This window comes from Vanessa cardui, chromosome 1 (assembly GCF_905220365.1).
Source record: "Vanessa cardui chromosome 1, ilVanCard2.1, whole genome shotgun sequence".
Classification (NCBI taxonomy): domain Eukaryota; kingdom Metazoa; phylum Arthropoda; class Insecta; order Lepidoptera; family Nymphalidae; genus Vanessa; species Vanessa cardui.
Window position 1 is genome coordinate 14,848,470 of NC_061123.1, and position 25,095 is coordinate 14,873,564.

General features: G+C 31.1%; 3 protein-coding genes across 9 annotated transcripts in view; 2 read left to right on the plus strand and 1 right to left on the minus strand.

Annotated features, from left to right (window-relative positions):
• LOC124530839 (potassium voltage-gated channel subfamily KQT member 1) overlaps positions 1-14,258 on the plus strand; it is a 51,775-nt gene extending 37,517 nt beyond the window's left edge. For 2 of the 7 annotated variants that reach the window (XM_047105172.1, XM_047105189.1), the window contains 7 exons: positions 799-897; positions 4,018-4,088; positions 6,868-6,995; positions 8,464-8,560; positions 8,635-8,936; positions 9,474-9,580; positions 11,047-14,258. In XM_047105172.1, the coding sequence (XP_046961128.1) occupies positions 799-897; positions 4,018-4,088; positions 6,868-6,995; positions 8,464-8,560; positions 8,635-8,936; positions 9,474-9,580; positions 11,047-11,294 (1,052 nt within the window). In that variant the 3' untranslated portion in view covers positions 11,295-14,258. Of the gene's footprint in view, positions 1-798; positions 898-4,017; positions 4,089-5,715; positions 5,844-6,867; positions 6,996-8,463; positions 8,561-8,634; positions 8,937-9,473; positions 9,581-10,056; positions 10,172-11,046 lie in introns of those variants that run through there. The other 5 variants (XM_047105223.1, XM_047105179.1, XM_047105214.1 and 2 more) reach the window with 5 other exon arrangements.
• A 1,361-nt stretch (positions 14,259-15,619) lies between these two features.
• On the plus strand, positions 15,620-21,527 carry LOC124530049 (negative elongation factor D). Its single transcript, XM_047104031.1, has 12 exons — positions 15,620-15,931; positions 16,219-16,444; positions 16,923-17,032; positions 17,130-17,237; positions 17,517-17,666; positions 17,848-17,978; positions 18,654-18,841; positions 19,247-19,487; positions 20,160-20,370; positions 20,566-20,706; positions 21,039-21,168; positions 21,295-21,527. Exons 1-12 carry the CDS (start codon positions 15,878-15,880, stop codon positions 21,324-21,326), a joined length of 1,722 nt encoding a protein of 573 aa, XP_046959987.1. The 5' UTR covers positions 15,620-15,877; the 3' UTR covers positions 21,327-21,527.
• LOC124530054 (nuclear speckle splicing regulatory protein 1) lies at positions 21,511-23,796 on the minus strand. Its single transcript, XM_047104044.1, has 5 exons — positions 23,657-23,796; positions 23,445-23,586; positions 22,944-23,141; positions 22,209-22,374; positions 21,511-22,132 (listed from the first exon to the last, which is right to left on the minus strand). Exons 1-5 carry the CDS (start codon positions 23,671-23,673, stop codon positions 21,555-21,557), a joined length of 1,101 nt encoding a protein of 366 aa, XP_046960000.1. The 5' UTR covers positions 23,674-23,796; the 3' UTR covers positions 21,511-21,554.
• Positions 23,797-25,095: the final 1,299 nt, after the last annotated feature.

Consider the following 25,095-nt stretch of genomic DNA (forward strand, 5'->3'; position numbering starts at 1 on the left):
GCGTCCATCATATTGAATTTAAAATGACGTCACTTAGTTAATCGTGCTTTGTCACGAGAAATAAATGTGAGTGCTAACTTTCAGCTCAATCGAACACGAAATGGGTCAAATTTAACTTGAAAGAAATGATTACGAACACCGAGACAGGTGAAACTTAATAAAAGCTCTTGAGATAAAAAAATAAAACAATTAAATCATAATATATTATGTAATTAAACACTCTAATGCTATGTATGAATTATTAAAAACAAAAATTAATAAATCTTATCAACAAACTAAATTAAATATATATAAGACAAAACAAGACGAAAGCATAAGCAAAAGTGCAACGCGCAAACCTTATTAACCTAACATTTTTACTTCGAACAATAACTGTGTTGTGATATAAAATAGTATTCCTTTGTTAGTAATTGTTTTAGAAACCAGTCCAAACTTCATTTAAATATATTTCCAAATTATTTTCATTGTAGCATTAACAATAATAAAGATTTTTATTCAACATTTGTCTTAATCAGACACAAAAGATACAACAACAGAGTAGGTCAGCCATATTATATATAAGCATTTGTTCAATGCATAATAATACACAGACAGCGTATTGACAGGCAGACGGGCGTATTTGACAGAATTCTGAATCGTATATAAAACGACAAGAAATTAGGTTGTATAGCGAAAATTTCATTATGGCTTAAGTAGGCATCCGCAACAGCATTTGAAAACTTTACCGGGGACCTCATTAAGCTGGATACATAATAGAATGGGTCCAGTGTTGAAGTGAGCGTATGTATGCGTTGGCAGGCGCGACGAACAGCCGGTCAGGGCGCACTCGACCCGTCAACCCTTCCTACAGCGAGGACTCAGTGGCCGAGACGGCGCTCTCCAAGAAAAACTCCGACGGTAAGAGCTAAAGAGGCAAAGAAATATTTCCATCTAAAACAAAACCTCTTCGTCTAACGACATGCTCTCACTGTCGCTTCCGAGTAGACATTACTATAAACGTGATTGTATGTACAGCCTTGCGTTAATAGCGTGACTGTAACGCTAATCTTTCATATAATTGGAAAATATCTAAAATAAAAGTTACTAAATTAATAAGACTAAATTTGACTAATTATTTTTAAATAAAATTAAAAATATATCTCAATTCGACAGTCAACTCATCCCTATTCTAGGCATCTGTACATATTGTCTTCCTTCGTGATGTATATTTCTTAATATTATATAACAACATATGTAAATCCCAAGCGAACTGATAAATAATGTAAGTATATAATGAAGAGGTTGTTATAAATCATACCATTCTATCATTGGCTTGTTTAGCATCAGTAATTATTTAATTATTGGCTGCATTAAAAAGAGAAATCATAAACATAATCAAGACTAATAATTATAAGAAAAATTATGAAATAAAATTAACTACATATTCAGAAAGAATTAACTATTATATATAGAATGAACTACTTATATCATTTTCGTTAATGAAAACTTTGAATAAAGTTTAAAAGAAATCATTTAAAACATTATTTATTTATTGTATTATTTGCAGGTAGTTAGTGTTAATTTATAACTATTACACGTAGTTTAACAAATATGTTATATGAATTAAAAAAAAACTAGGATTACTATACTACAATACAATTGAAATAAATTAAAAAATCGTGCAGCGTAATTTGAAAGTACATTATTTAACTAGACATTTCTGAAGCTGGAATTGTGTGACGAAAATTTCAGCTCAAACGCTTGGTGGCTTGAAATTCAGCTGTAAATTTTTGACACTTTTGAGCCACAGATACTACTTAAATAAGGGTGATTTTAAGCGGGAAACAAGCAAACTTTAGCAAAAAAAAATCTGGCACATTTCATATTTTAATCAATCAAAGGTTATAAAATCATAACATGATAATTAAAATAAATTATCGATTCGTTTTTATAATAAGAAACATATTAGATAACAAATAGAAAAAAGAATACACTTAGATGCTTGATAAAAGTTATAAAATGTGAAAAAAAAATTCTAATTAATGTGTGATATGTATATTCATTGAAAACAATGAATCTGAAGTCATCATTAGCCGGGCTACATTGGCTTACACGAACAAATATAACACCACTAGTAATCCATGGCGCTCAGAACGAGTAAATTCTTGACCATTTTTTCTCCATATAAACAGAATTAAATTTTGGTTCGACTGAAACCACAACCAGCAGCGAAAACGTAAATTATTCCATCAGATACATATAACTCATTAAAAACCAATATGGAATAAGCAGTTTATATAATTAGAAGTATGATTTCCTACTATCATATCATATCTATGATTTTACGAATTATAAAAATACTAAAACATTTGTGTGTTTTATAAAATAAAAACACGTACCAATTGTACGCTTTACAACTTTGTCATACACAAAAAATCTCGGTTTTATTTTATTGATTCAGTATTGTCTTTCAAAAGTTTATATTCCACTTATGAATTTTAATAAAATACTAATTATAAAACAATATAGTTTAACTGTTTAACTTTATTTTCTATAAAAATAATTAAACTGGCTTTGAAACATTTTTAATCTATTATCATAAGGATATCTGGACATATTAATTACACATTTATTAAACCTTAATTTTTAATCATATTTATTCAAATATAGCAAATAATGCTTTGAAGTTATTTATAAAATGATTGTAGGAATGTTCTAACAGTATCCAACGATAGTTAGTAAATACTGTCATCATTTTGTCATGTGTACCTACTTTGATCATCGAGATTTTAGAAGCTAAGAATAATGTACGGGTACATTATTGTAAAAACTACAAATAGTTTTATTCAGCCGTTTTATTACATTGATTAATTCTTTATATAAAACTATACGAAATAAAAATGAATAAATAATTTAAAATTTAATTATACATAAAATTATTTTATTTATTCCATTTGCTAACAACAATAAATTGTAATCTACATCGTAACAGCAACTAAAGAGAATAATTTCCGGTCGATCGGTTGGGTGAAACTTGTATAAAATTTTGTTGCCAGATATAAGCAATTCGAACTAATACAGAAAGGTAAATAAAACGTTTTTTGCAAACATTTAACATATTTAGTTAAAATCTATTTTGAGAGATGTTTTTACCTACTTCTTAAAGTAACACAAAATTATATAACACACTGAAAAAAATGTAATACAATTAACTGTATAAATAATATTTGAATTAGCTAAGAGGTTGCTTTAAAATATATAACAATCATGTATGGCTAATCAATTTAAAATAGTAATTGCACTGTCGATAATACTTAAAATATGCTAGAACTCATTATACTAACGAAAATGTTAAAATTAAAACCAGAACCTTTCCAATCTGCTTTTGCTATATTGCTTACAATAATAGCTTGAAAAATATTTACGCGTTTCGACATTTCCTCGTGCTCTGAACCAAACCGAAAATGTACAGCGCTATTAAAATGCCATCGTGGTATTAAATACCCCTATATTTTATATTTTTCTATTTACTAACCTCATGAAATACGATAAATATAATATATAAAAGATTAAAAGTTCATTAAGTAACTAAATCATAATGGAGAATGTAATCTAAAGTTACATATTTTAATAAATTGTGTTAATTTATTGATGATGCATTATACTTAGGATTTATTCGTTACTTCTCTTGCTTTTAATATTTCATTTATGATTTTATTTAAACTTTATATATTAACTAATACTCTTATGCTTATATAAATTTTATATTATGATAATGTTTACAATTGAATATTTTAAATTTGAAATAAATAAGCAACTTAAGACAACATTTTTATGAATTATGTAATAATTATTTTGTAAGGAAATATATAACCTCTTTTGAAATATTATAATATCAGTCATTTGATTTGGATAAAGTTATAACTAGCATCTATATTACAAGAGTCCAAAGCTCGCCGTGCGACGTCCGCCCGCGCCGCCGTTCCAAGTCCATTATCTTGTTTCAGAAGTTTAATTGAATATTACGTTTTGATGCAGACGAGGACGAGGAGCCGCGTTGCGTCACGTTGACACCGCGTCACAAAGCTGCCATTCGATTTATTAGAAAGGTACGTAATCAAATTATGTTTGAGTTACTTTGTTTAAAATTATTTTATAATTACAATAACACTTTACAATTGCCAGGGAGTTAATAAATATGGGAAATCGGTAAAATAACGATGTCATAATGTCGAGTGCACAAAGTCGACATTGCATCCAAGCATGAATTCGCAATGCTAGGTAATTAAATGGTGAACTGCGTTCGATTAATATTGTGCAGTCAACTTTACAAAACTAGTTGTAAGCTATGTTGGATTAAATCATTTTATTGCGAATTCCTAGATAGTTCAACTGAAATAGATAGTTTCCAACGGCACTAATGATCTACGGTGCTCTCAAACTGCAATGTTGACTTTGGTGCAATACACAACGAATTATCTATGTACAAGTATTAAATTAATGAATATTACATTACAATTACGATCGAAAGAGATATTATAGTATATTATAAGTAATTCGTTATAAATGAATATACAAAATAGTAATAAATTTTATTCTTAATACTCATAAGTTTATTTCTGCTCTTGGTTAAGAATATGTAGATGTAGATGAAAATATTATTTCTATGCAAATGTACCTAACTAAGTTAACATACATAACTGAGGCATGAGGCTGCTCGTATAACACTCGCAATTATGACATTTGCAATACTAAATATTTTCTTTTTTTTATATTTGCTTCCAATATTATGAAATTATAAGCCCTAATGTATTTCTCTATTAACGAAATTATAAATTTTCCGTAAAAGAAATCTTTGCCCTTTGTTAATGTAACGACACGACCGACGCATAAAATCATATGTTCTATTGCTTTTAATGAACTTTTCCAATATAAATAAATTTACAGTTTTCGTTTTATAATAAATCCTCGCCTTATTACACCGAAAAATTAAAAATAAAAATAACCTTATAGCATATATAAACCGAATGCGTCGGAAATATCGATTGACTACGAGTTTATACATATTGTTTGTTTTTAATGCTCTAATTTACTTACTGCTTAATCTAGCTAGGTCAATATTTAAAAGTTATTTCAATGACGTTAGCATAAAAATGAAGAAATAAGGTCTGATATAAAAGGAATTCAGTTCACCTTCTAACCTTTACATTATTAATAAGATGGGTGAAAGAGCGAAGTGAAGTAGTCTTCGAGTCGCGCTTAATTATTTAGCTGTTTACAATGTCCAAACTTTATAGCTTGACCCAAGTTTTCTTTTGAACCTTAGTCTGTTTTCGGTACTGTGATACGTGATTGCTTTTTTATTACTTTTCACCCAAACCTGGGGCTAGCTTCGTTACAATTTCTACTTACGTAAGACCGAATTTGCGCCAGATGTTTTATAATTAGTATACGGATTAAAAAAACAATCTCGCATTTTTAAGACATTGCCAATAAATTACCTATTTAAGACCGATCGATCGATTTCTTTTTATACGAGGTGAATAAAAAAGAAATCATGTATTAAAACGCAAGGTTAAAACATTTGAAAGATATAAACGTAGGTTTGCAAAAATAGAACACCAATGAAATTATTATTTATAGACGAGGAAGTATGAAATTGTCACCTCGTTATGCTTAATCGAATTTAGAAATAAATTTATGACTTTATAAGTGCGTCTTGTGGAATTCTAACAGATGAAGTATTTTGTCGCCCGACGTAAATTTAAGGAAGCATTAAAGCCCTACGACGTTAAGGATGTTATCGAACAGTATTCCGCGGGACACGTCGATCTGCTGGGGCGAGTGAAAAACGTCCAGACTAGGTAGTACACTTCAGGGTTACATTTCAGGCCATGACACTCTATATCTATACGTATAATCGATTTGATGGAAATCAATAGTAAATTATATTCTGATAATCATAAATACAGCAACGCTTAAATCTGTTATTACATAACAAACACGTATTTACTATTGATTTGCATATCTGTGTCGCTCATTCGTATGGATTTAGCGCCCCCTTCTCAACACTATTCTACGAACCCTTAAACATTTGCACTTTAGTTTATGTACTACTCTTTGAACCTTATACCCTTTCTTGTCTGGATTATACTTTTAGAACTCTAGTTGAGTAGAAATATTTGCTTAAACTCTACAATACTTTACAAATATTTTAAGTAGCTCAATTTACGTAGTGGTGTGATGTTATATTTAAGTATCGTCCACTTATACGAGAAATCTATTTTTAAGCTCCGCTGAAAATCTTCGGTAACGTTAAAACTAAACAGTATTATATATACGTTTTGTTTTATATTATTACATGAACGTTTTCAGTGGATAAATAATTCGTGTTTGTATGAAAATAATTTTAAAAATTATCATTTGTCACATTAAGGTAGTAGACATGTCTTATTGTCGCAATTTATTCGTGAGTTCGATAGCGTTTATTTTGTAAGCATGACTTAAAAAAAATTGCGAACGGATTAAAATTATCCTGTAAATCAGAATACTCATATATTTCAGTTATACCATGTGTTATAAAACAATCTTTCATCGGCTTGTAAGTAGGCACAAACATACCGTATCGCTCAAACTTTGACATCTCGAGCTAGAAATAGCATGAAACTCCAAGACCAAATGGTCGAACTTATATTGTATCCGACCTCTATTTAGAACAAATTATGATATAATTTAAATCTTATATGGTTTTTCTTAATGTAATTAAAATGTCTTAAAAATACAAACGGAAACATATCTAAAGTGTCCTACTCTATGAACATCGTATACCTAAATAAGGTAAATCCCGATAAATAAATTCGACATGAGGATTTTTTTATTTCCGTTTAGCTCAAGTATTTTGTCGCACGCAAGAGATTTAGAGAAGCCTTGAAACCTTACGACGTGAAAGATGTGATAGAACAATACTCGTCGGGGCACGCCGATCTTCTTAATCGTACCAAGAACCTTCAGTACAGGTGAGATACGGGATAAAAATACTTTCACCAGTGGTCAAGTTTGGACATGACGTGCCAACTACTCTACTCCGGTTCACTACACATGTTTCAAGAATTCTTCATTTAAAATGAGTTGGGTCTACTTATTATTTACTCATTTAAATATGGCCGAAATAAATGTCTTATACTGATAAGAATTTATCTCTTATAATATTTGAAGAGAAATATATTTGTAAAAAAATGGCTATAGAAAAATAATAATACTAAAATTTCCTATAGCAAGTATTTAGATTAAACGACTACAATATATAACTTTATTATATGTCATTGATAAGTTAAGAACGAAATAATGAAACAATTTTGTTTGTTCCTACTTATTTTTAATAAAAGGAATCCGTTTTCTTTGTTTTTGAGCATAAAAAACATTTTTCCATCGTGTATTATTCCATGAAACCGTAATTTTCCGTTCACTTGTCTACAGATTTAGCTTCTTTTTACAGCACAGCTTTTATTTTTATTTACAAACACGAGTTAACTAAGCACAGTAAGTGTAGATTGTTACAAACTATTCAAGTCCGCTTTGTTCGTCGCACTTCCTTTGCACAAAACAAAATATTTTTTGCAAGTTTTGACAAATAATCACAAAGTATGATTAATTTAAAAAAAGAGTAAAAGTGAAAACATATTACGTCACTGTTAGCGTAAAAGGTCGTAAGTAAGTAAATAATTCATAATTCAAATTTGATACGCCAAATTACGTACAACGCAACTCATATTTGTTTATTTATGAATTTAATTGACTCTGCCCCGCGATTCCATGCAATCTACTGCCATAGAGTTAATTAAGGTTTTTTTTTAAGTTAAAGAAGAACTTTAATACGCATAAAGAACCATACAGTTGACTTTGCATGTAAGTTATAAACAAAGTTGGTTTCAATGGTAAAATCTGTGACAGTACATATCCACGTTGATCCAAAAAAAATCCAAAAAGAAAAAAAATTACAAAAGAATGTACATTTTTTTTAAGAAATCTGAAAATTGTACTAATACAACTAGATATTATTAAGACTTTTTACTCTGACAGTGGCTTTTGCTATTCTAAAGAATTTTAAGCAAAAAATTGACACTTAATTTGTAACACAATTATTGTGAGTATTCCATTCAGTAGGCTATTATAAGAACATATTTTTAGTATAATTATTGATATTACCGAAACCAAATCAATTCTAAATAATGATTGCAAATTTAAACTATTGTTATTGTTATCATTGTACAGAGAAATCCGCTTTCAAGGAGCTCTTGTTTTGTGGTTAGTTTTGGCATAGAAGAGTAAACAAATGTTATTATTGCCGATGTTTTCACGTCTACTCAATCTTGTTCGGATTTCATAATTATGGCATTTATTATTTAACAATGTAATAAAAACGATGAAGTACTCGTTAAGACAAAAGTAATATTTTTATTATTATTACTAATATATATTCTACAGGTTAGACCAAATCCTTGGCAAGCAAGGCTCAAAGGCTAAAGACGTCTACGCTTCTAAGATTAGCTTAGCTTCCAGAGTAGTTAAAATTGAAAGACAAGTAAGTGCTTAACTTATTTTATTTTAATGATATCCTATCGTGAAGACAAAACGTGATCTTTAATATATGTTTAGGTAGATGACATAGAGAGTAAGTTGGATCATTTATTAGAAATGTACGAAGAGGACAGACGATCCATACGAGGGATACGTAATGATTTAAATGGAGGTGCAGAAAGCGGTACATCTGGAGACGTTCAGCTCCGATTACGGCCGGCATTGACGGAGAAACAGTATTCAGAACCGAACTCGCCCGTGTCACGTACCTTCGAACAACCCGTTCCAGTCTCAGCGCCGCCGGTTCCGTACAAACGGCCGATGAACCGAGGGTACTCTGATCTAGGGACCAGATTCATGAAAAAGAAAGTCATCGTTAAGTAAGCGCCTCTACGATTAATATGCATGAAATACATTTTTCTATTGTGTTTTGATACATTGCAGTACTCGTTACGTGCGTTTTAAATTTTTGGATTTTTAAGTTAGTGGAATTCTATATACATAACGCGTGCATCTTAACCGATGATTGCGTGTTCAAACCCAGGCAAGCACCGCTGATTCATGTGCTTAATTTGTCTTTATAATTCATCTCGTGCTCAGCGGCGAAGGAAAACATCTCATCAACATCAAAGGAAACCTGCACGTGACAAATTTTTTGAAAATTCATTTTCATTTTCGTGAAATTCTGCCACATGTGTATTCCACCAACCCGCATTGGAACAGCGTGGTGGAATATGTTCCAAACCTTCTCCTCAAAGGGAGAGGAGGCCTTTAGCCCAGCAGTGGGAATTTACAGGCTGTTTTTGTTGTTGTATATACATATAATATGACTTAATAACCACTACTACTATACTAATTAAAATCCTTTACTATACTAATTAAAATGAGCAGGCAGTGTAATATATCTATGTTTTTAGAACAGCGTCAAGCCGATGCGAAGAATCGCCGAAAGACGACGAAGTGGTGATAGTGGTACCAACGGATCGAGAGGACACACCTCCTCGTATAATAACTGATAGTTCAGGTATACTGGTTATACTATTTAGACACAATAATATATACAGGCTTCTTAATTCAACGTATACTCTTATTACTCATACAAAATTAATATATATAACATTTTCTTAATCATTTATTTGTATAATACTAATAAATAAAGTCTTAACAAGAAACTCACATCTTTACAAAACAGTAGAACGTTACAACGCAGAATCTTTTGCAACGTTATTGTAAGTCATGAATATTAACGCGTTAACATGCTTTTTAATACTTCATCTTTAACGTCGAGTACATGCTACATTATCCTCTTGTTTCATGAGGTTTATTAAAATTCATAAAGAAACCCGTACTATACTTTACGGAATATTTGTATTGTCTGCATTGGAGAAGATGATTTCACGTTACTCGTTTGCAATAGTAATAAATCTGAATTTTAAGATTACCATAAAAGCTTTGTATATTATCTGTCAACATTTAACCTATTAAACGTCGTTGCCATAGGTATAAATATGCGAATATTACAAAATTGCAGCATCTTATGAAGACTATTCGTCGTCGACTTCTCTCTGACCGAGGTCTTGGGACAGCCCAATTCTTATCGGCCGTCGTCGGCTGCGTGAGTCCTGATCCTTCCCCTTTTGATGTGTGGAATGTGTTCTCGTATTATAGTATCTCTGTGCCCTTTGCCCTCCCGTTCGCTCCTTATGAATGCTCATAATTATGGTGTTGTATTTAGATTTACGATATTTCGCATTTTGTCTTTTTTTGAATACGTATCGTTATATTATATTATTTACGAAAAAATAGTCATATTTTATACGTATGTTAAATTCTGATTGAATAAAATTTAAAACGTCATAAAATTAATTTCCATGAATTAAATTGGTGTTAGTTTGTAGTACGTACCAGTAAATACTGAACAGTGGTACTTTGCAATTTTGTTTAGTTTCATTTCTTTACCTCTATGAAGACGTTTTTATTTCTTTATTTTAGCATGTTATGTAATCTTGTTAAAAGTAGTGATTGTGTTACTTATATAAAAATAAGTTTTTTGTTTTATTGGAAAATGATGTGACGAATGTTATGCTATTGAACTTATTCATTTTTTATCCGAACTTGACTCATATATAACATAAAATATTAAAGTTCAGTTGATTCCAAAGAAAAGGTCACAAAGATAAATTGCATGCGCAATAAAATGTTATCATTGTAGGAAATATTTCTACTCGGCGACCGTTGACTCTCGGAGCTTTTATTAAGCAATGAGAGTGAACCGAGCCCGTCTGTACGAAATTTCAAATACAGCAATAATAGGATAGAAAGAAAACATTCTCAAATAATATATCATATGCGAACGTATTACATTCAACTTCATACATAAAAACAATTACATACATGAATATTACTATTAGTAATAAATGAAAATATTCATCTATTCTAGTTATTTAACATAGTTTTTTTTAAATTTGATGCCAAGTCGTAAAATTGCAGAGGTATGTGCAAGCTGTTCGGTAGAAGTAGAGACAGAGGTGGATGCGGGCGGCTCGGGGAGCTCCGCGTCGCAGTCGTGGTGCGAGGGGGAGGCGGTGGACGAGCGCGGCTACGGCTCCGGCGACTCGCTCGCCGAAGACGCAGCCCTACTCGGCGACGCGATGCAGCCAGAACACACTCCGCGCATTATTCGGGCCCAGATTCGAGACGTGGCCGTCGATCTTCACCTCCTGCGACCCGATGTATGAGGCGAGCGTCGACCACACAGCCCGCTCGAAATCGACACGATAGTGTGTGCTCTGTGTTAAATTATTCGCACAGTGTTTATTCCTGTCACGATTTTTTAATGAAGCTATTGAGCCTACCTATACATATGAGGGCATGAGTCTGGTGCAGTGCGACTGTAATGAACTTTACAACGATTTACATATATAATGTGGTTAATTTAAGTAATTGATTCCACTCGTTTAAGGTATTGTATAAAGACCAAAGACTCGATATAAAAAAGTTTAAAATAGTAAATACGCTTAAATTGTCCTATTGCTTATAAATAGCTTACAATACCTGTAGACGGAGGCTTTTAACTTTACATAAATCTAAGATGTAAATATAAAATAACGCGATAATATTACATTCGAATGAAACGATTTAGTTTAGTCAAATATACGCTTGTCGTAACCTAACTTCGAATAACAAATGGCGATGTACCTAACATTGCTAAGATTAAAAAAGATATAAAACTTTTTGTAAAACTATCACTGCAAAAATACAAAATTTAAATTTAAATTTAATTCGCAACTTTATACTCAGTATGGAATTCTTAAGCGACGAAACGTTATTAATCGCTAAGAAACGGTAGAAGTATAAAAAATTGTCACTTTCATCATAACATAACGTCGTAACCTCTACATTTTATTTAGCTCGATAACTTAATACATTCATGTTAACAACTGAACTGTGATACGCTTTTCGAGTTATTAGTTATAACGGCACTAATAAGTAGAAATAATAAATCTGGAATTGCGTTGAACTTAACATGTAGCTTTCTTAAATTTGCTCCGTCTTGCACGTTTAGTTTTATTACATAAGTATGTGATTTTAAGATATTTTTCAAAAAATCTAAATCAGGCGTCGCTTTAAGAGGATATTTATTTAAAATTATGTAGGAATTTGATACATAAACACTTCTCTTTGCAATAAAACTGCATCATTAATTTAAATAAGAAGAATGAAAATTACATGAAAAGATCAAGAGAAGAAATTCTAAATCTAAAAAAAATAATGTTTGGATACATCAGAAATATATTCCTAAAGTTTTTCGTCCAGTCCATGATTGTTTCATGTCAAAGTATTATTATTTCATGATTGATTATTTCCAAATTCTAATACTGTGTATGGTTATATAATTACACTGTTCACGAAAAAGACCAAATTTCTGACTTCTGCTAGTGTTCTAGATGACGATAATTAAAATTAACTTGTTTTTTTTCGGGACCAATGTTACCAAGGAAATAATTTAAAAATGACATGGAATTGAGTATTATGGCTACTGTATTATTATACTTAACTTCAGTAGGTATTGCTACGTGTATAACACGCAGGTCTTCTTGTGTCGACATAGACGAGAATAATGCAAAAGAAACATAAAACAATCAAACTATTTACGATAGACATGATGCAGATTTATTACATGTGAGCTTAAAATTTCTCCTTTAAAAATCCTAACCTTGAACCAATTTTCAAAAGTTTTGGACACATTTCTTAAAATGCAGGGTAAACATTTGCCTAACATTCAAAATAATAGTAATTGTAAGTATTGTATAAATATGTATAAGTATTAAAAAGCGTTTAATAGCAACACACGCAGCCAGTTTTACTCTGGTAAGAATATTTTAAATTTTAAGGCTTTTGCCTACTTCAGCGAAAAACAGATACAATGGGACCTAGTTCTGCCTATTAATTGTAATTGTGGTAAATGTCAGTGATGTAAGGTGTGCGAACCGAAGGAAAACTCCTATTATAGATTATGTAGAGTCAACAGTAACTTCTTACTCAGTGGTCCAATGTTATACCTACTTTATTATTAGAACCACATACCTTCAGACAATTTAAATTTAAACAAATTATCTAATGTTTCAATTTTAAATAATTAAATTCAATTTTAGATGCAATTTGTAAATGAACCAGTTGAATCTATATTTAAAATTTTTCAACTAAGAAAGAAATTTAAATACGAGTAGTGTGACCACAGTAAGCATTATTCTTCGAATCTATAAATAAAGTAGTCTGTACTCCTATCTACACAATTATTTTTGTGATCAAGTATTTTAACAAAAATAACCTAATATATTTAGATAGCTCTATTAGAAAAGAATCACATTTATCTACCTCTAAGAAAAAGAGGAATTGGTTTTACAAGCTTGATTAGAAACCAAAGTAATAAAAGCCTTTTGTATCGAAATTATTGATAATGAGAATATTTTTTACAGAAAATGTTCCTCAAATTTTACAACAATGTATTGGTTATCTAAATAGTCACCTCTGCTACACTTAAAAGCAAATTTTATGGCTTTTTTATTACATTCAATAGAAAAAAAAGGCAATAAGTGCCTACCTAACATTATTAATTGTTATTTTACCTGATTACTTAATTTTACAAACGACCTAACTTTTTCTCTGGTTCCTTACAAATTAAGACAAAGAAATAAGACCTATAGATAAAACTCGTACAATAAATTTTACATAAATAAGTAATAAAGTATTCAATAAATTTATATTAAAATGTGCTTAGCATAGAAGACGATTTTTAAATTGTTACATAAATTTAATTACATATTCCAAATCACTGACTTGTCTATTAGCAATATAGAATGTAATTACATATTATTAAGTTTCAAAAATTTTAAATGCAAATTGCCTCTTATGGTACTTTTGGCACGTAGCAGAAAGTACCCACTATTTAAAAACGTTTTTTCATCTGTAAATAATTTACAAATGATTAAATAGAATTAATTACAGATACATCATTACGTAATTAATACAAATTTACCATCAGAAATAAATCATGTACAAATAAGTAGGTACATTTATAAATATTCGCATTTTAGCTGCATAATTTATTACGATACGAACAAGATATAGCGCATAAACTTTTGTTATATAATGCTGTTATTAAATTCTTTATATTTTATTTGTGAAGTTGATTCATATTGTTAAATAATTTAAGCAATTTTATTATATTTAATTTTTGAAATTGTTATGTATTCTGTTTATTTGAATAAATTGATTAATAGTCAATAAAATGCTTTTAATTAGCCGACTTCGAGAACGGAGGAGGTTAAGACCTAACGGTTTTTAGTAGGGCTGTCGTTGGCCATTCGTGTACAAAGCTTGGCAAACAACATCCTCATCAATACACATAGGCATACTATGTGTATTGATGAGGGTGTTGTTTGTTTGTTTGTTCTGCGAGATCGAAAGAATAAAATGAAATGGATAATGTCTATAATTTAGTCAATAAGTGTGTCTCGTTTGCAATGACGTAGCTAGGTGAGAAAGGGCCCCGGTGCATAGAAAAAGATTCGGAAACTCACCCCTTCTTTCCGCTCTTAGTCTTTAACTAATAATTACCCTTTAAAATTATAGATACCAAATAAGAAATCTTGTGCGCAGGGTCGTGATTTTCTAGCTTCAGAAGCTTAAGGTTTAGTTTAGAGGGCCCCCCGGGGCTGGGGCTCTGGTGCACTGAACCATCTGGCCCTACGATAGATACGCCATTGCTCGTCTGCATAATAGATTATCAAATTGAACAAAACAAAAAGATATCAAATAGAAACTGTATAAAGTAAAACAGAAGTTTATCAATAATACTGTTTGTTATTTTGTCCTATAAACGTATATAAACTGCTAACATCACTATAATATATACTATATTAGACTTCTAGTTATATTACATTTATAGTTATAGCGGACTTTCAATTCTGCTATAACTAGAAATGAAATGCTTTCTTCCTCGGTGTTCCTTCAGCACTACAATATGTTCTTATTGTGCGAGACTTAAAAGAGTTTTTCTGAAAGGCTAGGCTGTGCCCCTAGCATTGCTGTCTTTCATGGGCGACATGACCTGAAAAACAATAAAAAGGGTTTCGTTTCTAGATAATACTAACGGTTAAAAATAGATTTAAATATCAAATCATATGTAAATTTAATTAAGTGGTCCGAATATAAATTAAAATTTTCCGTTCTTTCGTGTTTAAAAACAAAAAAAATATTACTTTTATTTAAAAGGTAATATAAAAATCTTATGTCCACCCATGTTATTCTTATTTTCTACGGTATTATAATAAATGAACTGAAACATTTGCATTGTAAATTATTGAAAATATACGAATAATCGATTTAGAAATATTATGAAGTAAAAACCTAATTAGGACAAGATATTTAAGACTTTAAAAAGATGTTTTATTAATCTTTTTCACCATGCATATTGCCACAGAGAATATTAGTAATTTATACTATCTGTTATATTCTATAATGTCTATTAAAGTTGACATTTACAAGTTGACAACACGAATTTTGACATTTAGTGAAAGCTTGACATGGAAAGCTATTAAATACTACGAAAACATTGTCAATTTGTTGTTAAATATTATTATTAAAAAAAGGGAATAGATCACTCATTTACTATTTGAAAATACTATTTGAGTATGAAATAATATTTATACATAAAATGGTAACTAAAATATATTAAGTAGTAAGATAAATATATAAACTAACCGTATAATTCACTTCGATAACAGTTAAGCTGTTACTGTAAACATAAATATCAATAATGCCTAGTCCATATGAAGAAGAACGTGTTTGGGAAGGACAAAATCAATATGAAGTAAGTGTGTATATTTTTATAAACATTTCGATGCGTGAATGCCGAGCGAAGGGTTCGATTGAACATCCCAGCTATCAAAGAAATTTAAATATAAAAATATAACCTATGTAATTACTTTTTTTTTTTTCAAAAAAATAAAAATGTTGGAAACTAACAAGGTGATGCAGGTGCACCTGAAGATAATACTGCTAAACATTATTTGCACATATAAATAATCTACACTTACAATATATTATTTACATGTAAAAAAAATATCTGTCCAGGTTTAAATGATTTCCTTGTTACAGGATGAAGGAACTGAAGATGTTATTGATAATCCTGAAGAAGTTCTACAGGAATGCCTTGAAAAGTTCAAAACTCCTGACTATATCATGGAACCTGGTATATTTGGCCAATTAAAGAGATACTTTCAAGCTGGAGGCAACCCAGAGCAAGTGATTGAGCAACTGTCAATAAACTATAATGCTGTTGCACAGATGGCCAACTTACTTGCCGAATGGCTTATTTTAGGAGGTATGTTAAATGTTATATGTCTTATATAAAACAATAGTAGAGTGTTATCAAATTGCTGTATATCATAATTATCATAGAAGCTTCTAGGCAATTTTCTACATCTTAAAATAAAAGTAATGAGACAATTATTTTAAGGCTTACAGTAGCTAAATTTAAATATTTCTCTAAAGTCATAAATATGTATACATATATTATAAAAACTTTTGAAACCACACTACAATCAATGAAAGATTGAAAGTACAATAAATTGATCACTTCGCCAAATTTATAATTTTATTGTAATGAATGAATATAAATATACAGTTTATTAAGATTATTTACATAATTTCATTATCAACAAAAACTGCCTACCATGAATAGGTACAGATAAGTAGTATACATAGGTTATTATTTAAACATTTAAGCAGTCTTAGTGTAAATAATGTGTTATTGAAAATATATTTCTTTTAATACAATAAGTATTAACCTTTTTCTTCAGGGGTTAAAGTAACAGAGGTACAGGCCATGGTTGAAAATCATTTGAAGGACATGATATTAAAAACATTTGATCCTAAAAAAGCAGATACAATCTTCACAGAAGAAGGTGAAGTGAGTAACAAATTTAATATCTTCATAAATGATCACTACTATAATATCTAATACACTTCACTTCACTACACTTCTATATTTATTATTAATTCCATAGACACCGGCTTGGCTTACGGAAATGATTGAACACCCAACTTGGAGATCTCTAATATACAGACTAGCTGAAGAATATCCTGACTGTCTTATGTTAAATTTTACTATAAAGGTGAGTAAGTTAAAGTGTTCAAATTATGTGAATATGTTTTACTCAATGGATAATCTATACTAGATAGTAAGTGGTTCCTACTGCCTACAGATATAGTTGTTTTAATAATATCAGGAATATTTAACATTCCTCACATCACCAATGTAAGTAGGGGGCTTGCGCAAGGTCATACCACGAATTACATACCTTAAGACCCTAACTTAAAGTCCTCCTAATAATCAGCTATATAACAATTAAATGTAGGCAGTCTTATTTTTATATAAATTTATTTATTTTCAGTTAATATCTGATGCTGGTTTTCAAGGAGAAATTACAAGTATATCAACTGCAGCCCAACAAATTGAAGTATTTTCTCGTGTTCTAAAATCAGCAATTGTTGGATTTTTACAAAGCTCAGATGATTGGCAGAATAGTGTTACCGAATGTGCTGTATGTATAAAAATTCGATGAGTATACTTAGTTAATTTTAAATGCTTCAAAAAAAAAATTGTTTTTTGAGATTTAACGTAAGGATTGGAAGGGACTTGTAGATTGTTGACATAAGTTCTGTCTGTTTTTTGCTTTATATTTCTGTATGATATTTATAAAATGCTTAATCATTGTTTTATAGAAAATGGTATGCCATGGTGCTCATACTTATGTGTATAGCCAAGTCATAGTCCATATACTGTCACAAGAACCCAGAGGTGGAGCAATTATGAAGAGACTTAGTCAGGAAATAACTCGATGTGCACAACAGAGGTAATAGAATATTTAATTAAAATATCCATTATTATGTCCAAGAGTGCAATTTGATGGAACGGGCTGGACTCAGAACATATGTTTGGTTAGTAGTTTTGTAACTACTACCATCCAAATTGAAATCATAATAATATATTGAAAAAGATTAGAGGAAACTGCACAATATTATACATACGACACTGGAACCCATTGAATGCAAGAAATGTTTAATAATGTATATAAATGAAATATATAAATATAGATGTAATAAAAAAACGTTAATCATCGGCGCAGGCGCCACTACCTTCGTTTTATACTCACTCTTATGACTCAATGAATCAATGAAATACAAGTTCACTAGTTTCAAAACAATCCCATCCATCTGTGTATATCATGATAAATATGCATAAACAACCAACATATTTTAAGAATTTAATTTAAATTTGTATCAACGATATAGCTGTTTATTTTTTTTAATGCAAGTTGTAATTTTTTATAATTTTAGGAAAATATCTAAAAGACTTAATTATTTTTTATTTATTTATTGGGAAACAAACAGTACAATAACCAATTAATGTATTTATTTTTGTATGAATTATTTTCAATTGATTGGTTGTAATACTTTTTGTTTCCCAATAAATAAATAAAAAATAAATTTTTGAATGTGTCATGACACTGGTGTATGTGGGGCTGTAGCGGGCACGACGTGACGCCGATCACGCTGGCGCTGACGCCGGGCGAGTCGTGGCGCGGCGCGCGCACGGCGCTGGCCGCCATGCTGTCGCGCGGCGCGCTCAACCCGGCCGACATCTCCGTGCTGTTCCGCGCCTACACGCAGCCCGAGCCGCCGCCGGTACACTTGTTAAGGATACCGCACTTTTTAGGTATATGACTATATGTATTCCTAAGTTTTTTTATTTATTATTTATATATGCTCTTTCCGGTCGTGTTGAATTTGCCGTCCCTTCAAATTATGAGAATGGGGGATAGGGTGCACCTGTTTGGTGGTTTGGCGCACTTTGGCTGATTCAGGACGACATTATTGTTCATAAATTATTCTGTTAACTTTGTAACCTGTAAGATCACGAAATCCAAGAAATCCTAATAATAATTAAACTTTTTTGCTTATCTCTCTCCACCTGAGTTTTCTATACTTCCAGTGCACTCCATACCATAATTATTATTTTCTTAAATATAAAAAAAAATATCAATAGATATACCTATTTTTTATTATACTAAATTACTTTTTGTTAATAATTAATAATCAAGTAGTTTTATGTTGTTTATAGAACTTCTCGTGGACTCCTTGTTTAAATTGGGAAGCAAACTAAATCCAGAACACAAATCAAAATACATGTACTTACTGGCGTACGCGGCCAGCGTGTGCGAGGGCGTGACCCCCGGCCGACCCGTCAAGGACGAGCTCAAGGCGACCGTGCAAGCTATCGAGAAAATCCATGCTGTGTGTAGCAGCTCGGCCAGCTCGAGTGAACTGATATCGGAGCTGCCTTCCCTCTATCATTGCATAAGGTGTGTTATATACTTCTGTAACACTGTTTTGGAAGATATGCGATTTTCGTTCATAAAACATACTAGCTGGATTTATATTTCGCACGAGTTTTGTTTTGGGATACGACCTTCTGGAATTGAGAATTGCTCGGTCCGCTCCCTATCAGTAGAGTCGGCAAACTCGCGTCGATGCTTACGTTACTCATTTGTCAATATGGATTATTGGTGACATTATACTACTCATTTATTTTAGATATTAATAATCGTCTGATTATGTTACCGATTAAAAGTTAATAATAACATGTTTATTAAAATAAACCTTATAAAATATCGGCTCCAATGTGCTTATACTGGAATAAAGTATGTTTAGATTTTAGTGGAGAAATGTTAAATTTTGAAAAGTTTTTCAAGCGAAATTTTTGTTGCAGTTGAACAAACATGGAACACTCATACTTGCTTAGACATAATCGACTTTCAATGTTTTTTTCTGAGCCGCCTAGCTATTGATCAAAAATTCTTTGCTAACGCTCCTTCGCTTGATAAATGACGTTTGCGATGTATTTTGACATTTTCGTGGAGGGGTTTATACCGTCAATTTTGTTCTAACTCACCGGTAGATGGCGCGGCATCACATCAAATAATATACTTGGACTTCTGACAAGTTTACCTAAAATCGTATAAACTTATTTACAGGTTTCCAGTAGTTGGTATGGGTGTGCTTGTGTGGGTGGAATGTGTAGTGACAGAAAAGTCATATTTCAAACTGTGCACTGAACACTGCCCTGTCCACTTGGCACTGCTGGATGAAGTTGCCTCGTGCCACCCGCTGCTTCACCACAGGCTACTTAAACTATTGGTTCAACTATTTGAATCTCCACAAGACGAATTAGAGATTTTAGTTCAGGTATGAAAAATATTTTACATACTTTACATACACACACACACACACACACAAAAAATACCAATACCAAAGTGATCTAGAAGAAAGCCCTACCAGTTAATCGTAAAAATACTGATTTAAATATTGAAACATTATAAAGTTAAAATTAACCATTTTTAAATTTTAGAATGTATTGCTAACTTTTGTTTAAATTTTCAGCTGGAGTTGAAAAAAATGCTTTTAGATCGTATGGTGAATTTATTAAGTCGTGGTTGTGTCGTGCCGGTCCTACAGTACATCAAGCACTGTTGGCAACGTGGAGACACAGACATTTCACTTATAAGATATTTCATAACAGAGGTATCTATTTATTTCTAATCCTACCAACAAAAGTTTTTGCACACAATTGGACTAAACTGTATAATTGAATTTAATGCCAGAAAGCATTCTCTACCAATCTATATAATACATATTATAAAAATAAAAGTACTTCTGTCTGTGACAATTAGTCAAAAATAAAAAAATTATTGACTTCATTAAAATAAGTAAAATTGTCTCCACCTAACACTATCTACTTTAACCTTTTTAAGATACCCTTAAATAAGAAGAATTTTTAAGGTAACTGAAGGATTTGCAGCAAACACATTATATTGAAAATATTCACTTCATTTATATTAATATACTTCTGCCAGGTACTTGATGCAATAGCACCACCCTACACGCCAGAGTTCGTCCAATTAGTTCTACCTATGGTTGAAAATGAAGAAATAACAGGAACTATGAGAGCAGAAGGTGAAAATGATCCAGTATCGGAATTTATAGGTAACTTTTTGAAAACTTTATTAATTGATTCCATTATTTTGAAATAATTCGTTGAACTAGATTTAAACATTTATTTTAAATAATTAAATTTCTAAATTTTAAATAATTGAAAATTTTTGTTTTCAGTTCACTGCAAAGCACATTATGTTGTTGTATGATAAGAAGAAAGAAGACTTATATTTTTTCAAAACAACAATTACGCTTTTTCAAAATAAAATTAATTTTACTGTAATACAAATATGTTTCCATTATACCTGGTTGTTCTTAAATTACGAATCATGCAAATATGTACAAGTTACTGAATGTAATTGCAGTAGCAATATAAAATGAAACTCATTCAAATATATTTTTAAACAACATTTATTTTTCCTCTATCTAACTCCTTATTAAATGCCTCTAGAAGCTTTCCTCTCGTAATATCTTCTCAGAGCTTCTTCAAATACTTCTCCCACTGTTCTTTTCTTCCAGATGTCAATTTTAACTTTCGGTTTTTCTAACTCTTTCTTTTCAACAGGTAACACATCTTCCTTAGGGCTGTTTGAGTCATTTTCTTTAGTCTTAGGTTTCTCAATGTTTGCGACCTCCGCAACAATGTCTTCTTTTTTATTACTAGGCTCCTCATCACTAGACTCATCGATAGAAAAATCGGAATCTGCATCAATATTCTCGTTTAGAGCTTTGGATTTCTTAAATGTTCTGATGTCATCTAAATTTGAGAACTTTATTTCATCACCCGAGTCTTCAATTTCTCCTTCAGATAATTTTACGTCATTTGACACTTTCCTTTTTCTGTAATTTCTTTGCTTTCCTTGTTGTAACTTAGTGACTGTCTCAGATGTTTTACTTTCTGTTTTCTCAGTAACAGTTTCTTGTGTTTCATTTTTATCACACTTAGTATTATTTTCACTGTCATCTAATTTTTTACTTCCCAATTTTTGTTCATACAAATGTCTATAAAATCCACCTAAAAAATAATAAATGTTTTATTTAATTAATGTCTACAACAATAAATAATCATTCAAATATGTCTAGATACTAACCTAAATCTCCCTGTTTAGTAACATCTCCCACACTTTCTAAAAATTCTTCATATTTTTCTTTTTCTTCTTCCTGTCTTAATTCTTCCAACTTCTTCTTATACGCTGATGTAACAAATACTTCTTTGTCTGCAAATTCGTCACCTTCCTTTTCTCTCTCTTTCTGAATCTATGAGAAAGGAAACACAAGAATTTATTTTTAATACCTAAATTATGGAGTGTAGAATCAACGAAAGTAATATTTACATTTTTAAAGTTTCTCTCAAAATTAGGACATTTAAAAGGTTTTGCTAAAGCTATTGTATGATAACTTGCTTATATCATATTTGATCAATTTTGTGACGAAATAGCTGTCATATATGTGCAATAAAGGCACAAAATTGATATAACTTTATCTACACACTAACTATTCTCATTTTACTCCTATGGACTATTCACTCATTAATAGGTTTAAAAAACATTAGCCTGTGTATTTCCCCGGGTCTCAAATTTCCCATACCAAATGTCATGTAAATCAGTTCTGTGTTAATAATGTAACTACAGATGTAATGTGAGATGTAATGTAAGAGATGTTTAGTTTTTGTTGTAAGTACATACAAAAACAGGTAATGATCATGACATAAATTTATTGATTGTAGTAGTAATATCATGTTAAAGCACTATTTTCCTACTAGTTGTCAATTATTAAATGTCTCAAGTAATTTATTTAAAAAAAATATAATACATCAATGGCATTACCTGGCGTTCTATTCGTCTTTCATTTTCTAATTTCCTTTTGTTAGCAGTCTTAAGTAAATTCTCGATGTACCTCGGCTTTTTTTCATCTTGTGTTTTTTTTTTCTTAGTTAGTTTTTCTTTGGACATTGAATCATATATTTCATCATATTGATAAACTGTAGGATCTTCTGTTAGAGCTTTTTCTTGTGCAACTTTGGACTGCAATGAAATTATATTTATAACTATTTGGATTTGTGTTCTAGGAATTCAGAGTTTTATATACACATTCAAATTATTTATTTATTTAAATTTATTGTTAATTTTACAACTTGGTGCAAATTCATTTATGTAGCTACAACTGACTCCTCAAAATTAAATGTACAATTTTTTCACAAATAAATCATGATTTATTCTCTTCAAACAGATGAAACTCAAGTGGCATGATCTTAGAACACATATTATATAGTAATTTACTGTACTATGGATGATATTACAATACCTGTTGATATAATAAAATACTACCTGTCTGTTAATGTTAGCACTTGGCTTCAATAGAACTGGTTTCGCTCCTCTATCATCATCAGAATCTCCATCACTACCAAAAACATTACGAGTTGCTTCGAAATTTAATTTAGATTTTTGATCACGTACTATAAGACCATATCTGCAAAATTATACATATATTGTATTGCTTGATTAAGAAGTTCTTATTAAATATTTAATTTTAAGCTTACTTGTTTTGATTAGACATGTTACATGTATATATAATTACTATGTTACATATATTAATTGATAGAATCGGCCTGTTTATCTTGTATTTATACCATAAGAGTTAGAGTATACACAATAACTACTTTTTGTCACACGTATTTTGACTTTGACATTTTAGGGTCAGAAATAGAGTTCAATTCAATTCTTGGTTTAATGGCTTTTAGTTGTGCCGACAAGGCACAGATTATTTCGCCAATGTCACGTAGGATGGAGAAGACACGAAAGAGATTGATTGGTACAGTTGAGGAAACAAACTCAATTAAATTTTGAAGATTAGCATAGTCGTAGTAATTTCCTTGTTAATCCTTAACCTAGAACAACACAAACATTAAGGGTTAATGAAAAGGTACAGTGAAAATAATTGTTAGTACTCTAAACTAAATAATATACTTAAATATCACACTCAATTGGACTATTTACAACTTAATTTTATTGCATTTAATATATTTACATAGAAAAGTACAAAATGGACTAAACACAAACGTCAACAAACATTCAACATTTATAGGGCGAGGGACTTTAGGAGGGAGAACATCATATATGGGATGAAGAAGTTTAGGACAAAGGAACAGGATATGGGTTGCGGAGCCTTCGTCTAGGCCACATTCACACAGCGAGTGATCTCGAACTCTTATCTTAGCTAGGTGGATAGGTGTACAGGAATGGCCGAGGCGTAATCGACAGATAGTGGAAATGACCCAACGATCAGCGTGCCTGAGAAACGAAAACCAAGGACGCCTCGGAATTTCAGGTTGTAACGCCGAGTAATACTTACCCTTAACCGATTTTGATGAAATCCAAAAAGAGCTCCAGGATTTAACCATTTGAACCTTCGCAAGAGTGAGCAAGTCTCTAGCGGAATTGACAAAATGCTCAGATGAGCCAGATTGAATAGCAGTCTTTGCATATGAGTCAGCCATCTCGTTTCCAATAATACCGGAATGACTTGGAATCCAGACGAGCAAAACTTGTAGACCCTGTTGATGACAGGACAACAGGGCCTCTCTGATCTTAAAAACGATAGAAAGTCTTAATTTGCTACGAAAAGGATTTTCCTTAATGGCCAACAGACAGCTTAAAGAGTCAGATAAAATAATAGACTGAGGTATGTTGTGCGATTGGGCATACTTAATAGCTTCCAGTAAAGCAATGGCTTCACCTGAAAATACAGAAGTTTCTGGGGGGCATTTAAAAAGGAGTGCTATTTTATATTTTGGTATCCAACAAGCTGCGCCAACGCATCTGTTGGGTGAGAGTTTAGAGGCATCAGTATATATAGCGAGGTGATTCGGCCAATTTTGATGAAAGATTCTTTGAAATTGGATAGCAGTATCAGAAGAACCTTTTATAAGACCGAGATTTGTGATAATAAGAGGATTATATAAAAGAGCATTAAATGAGG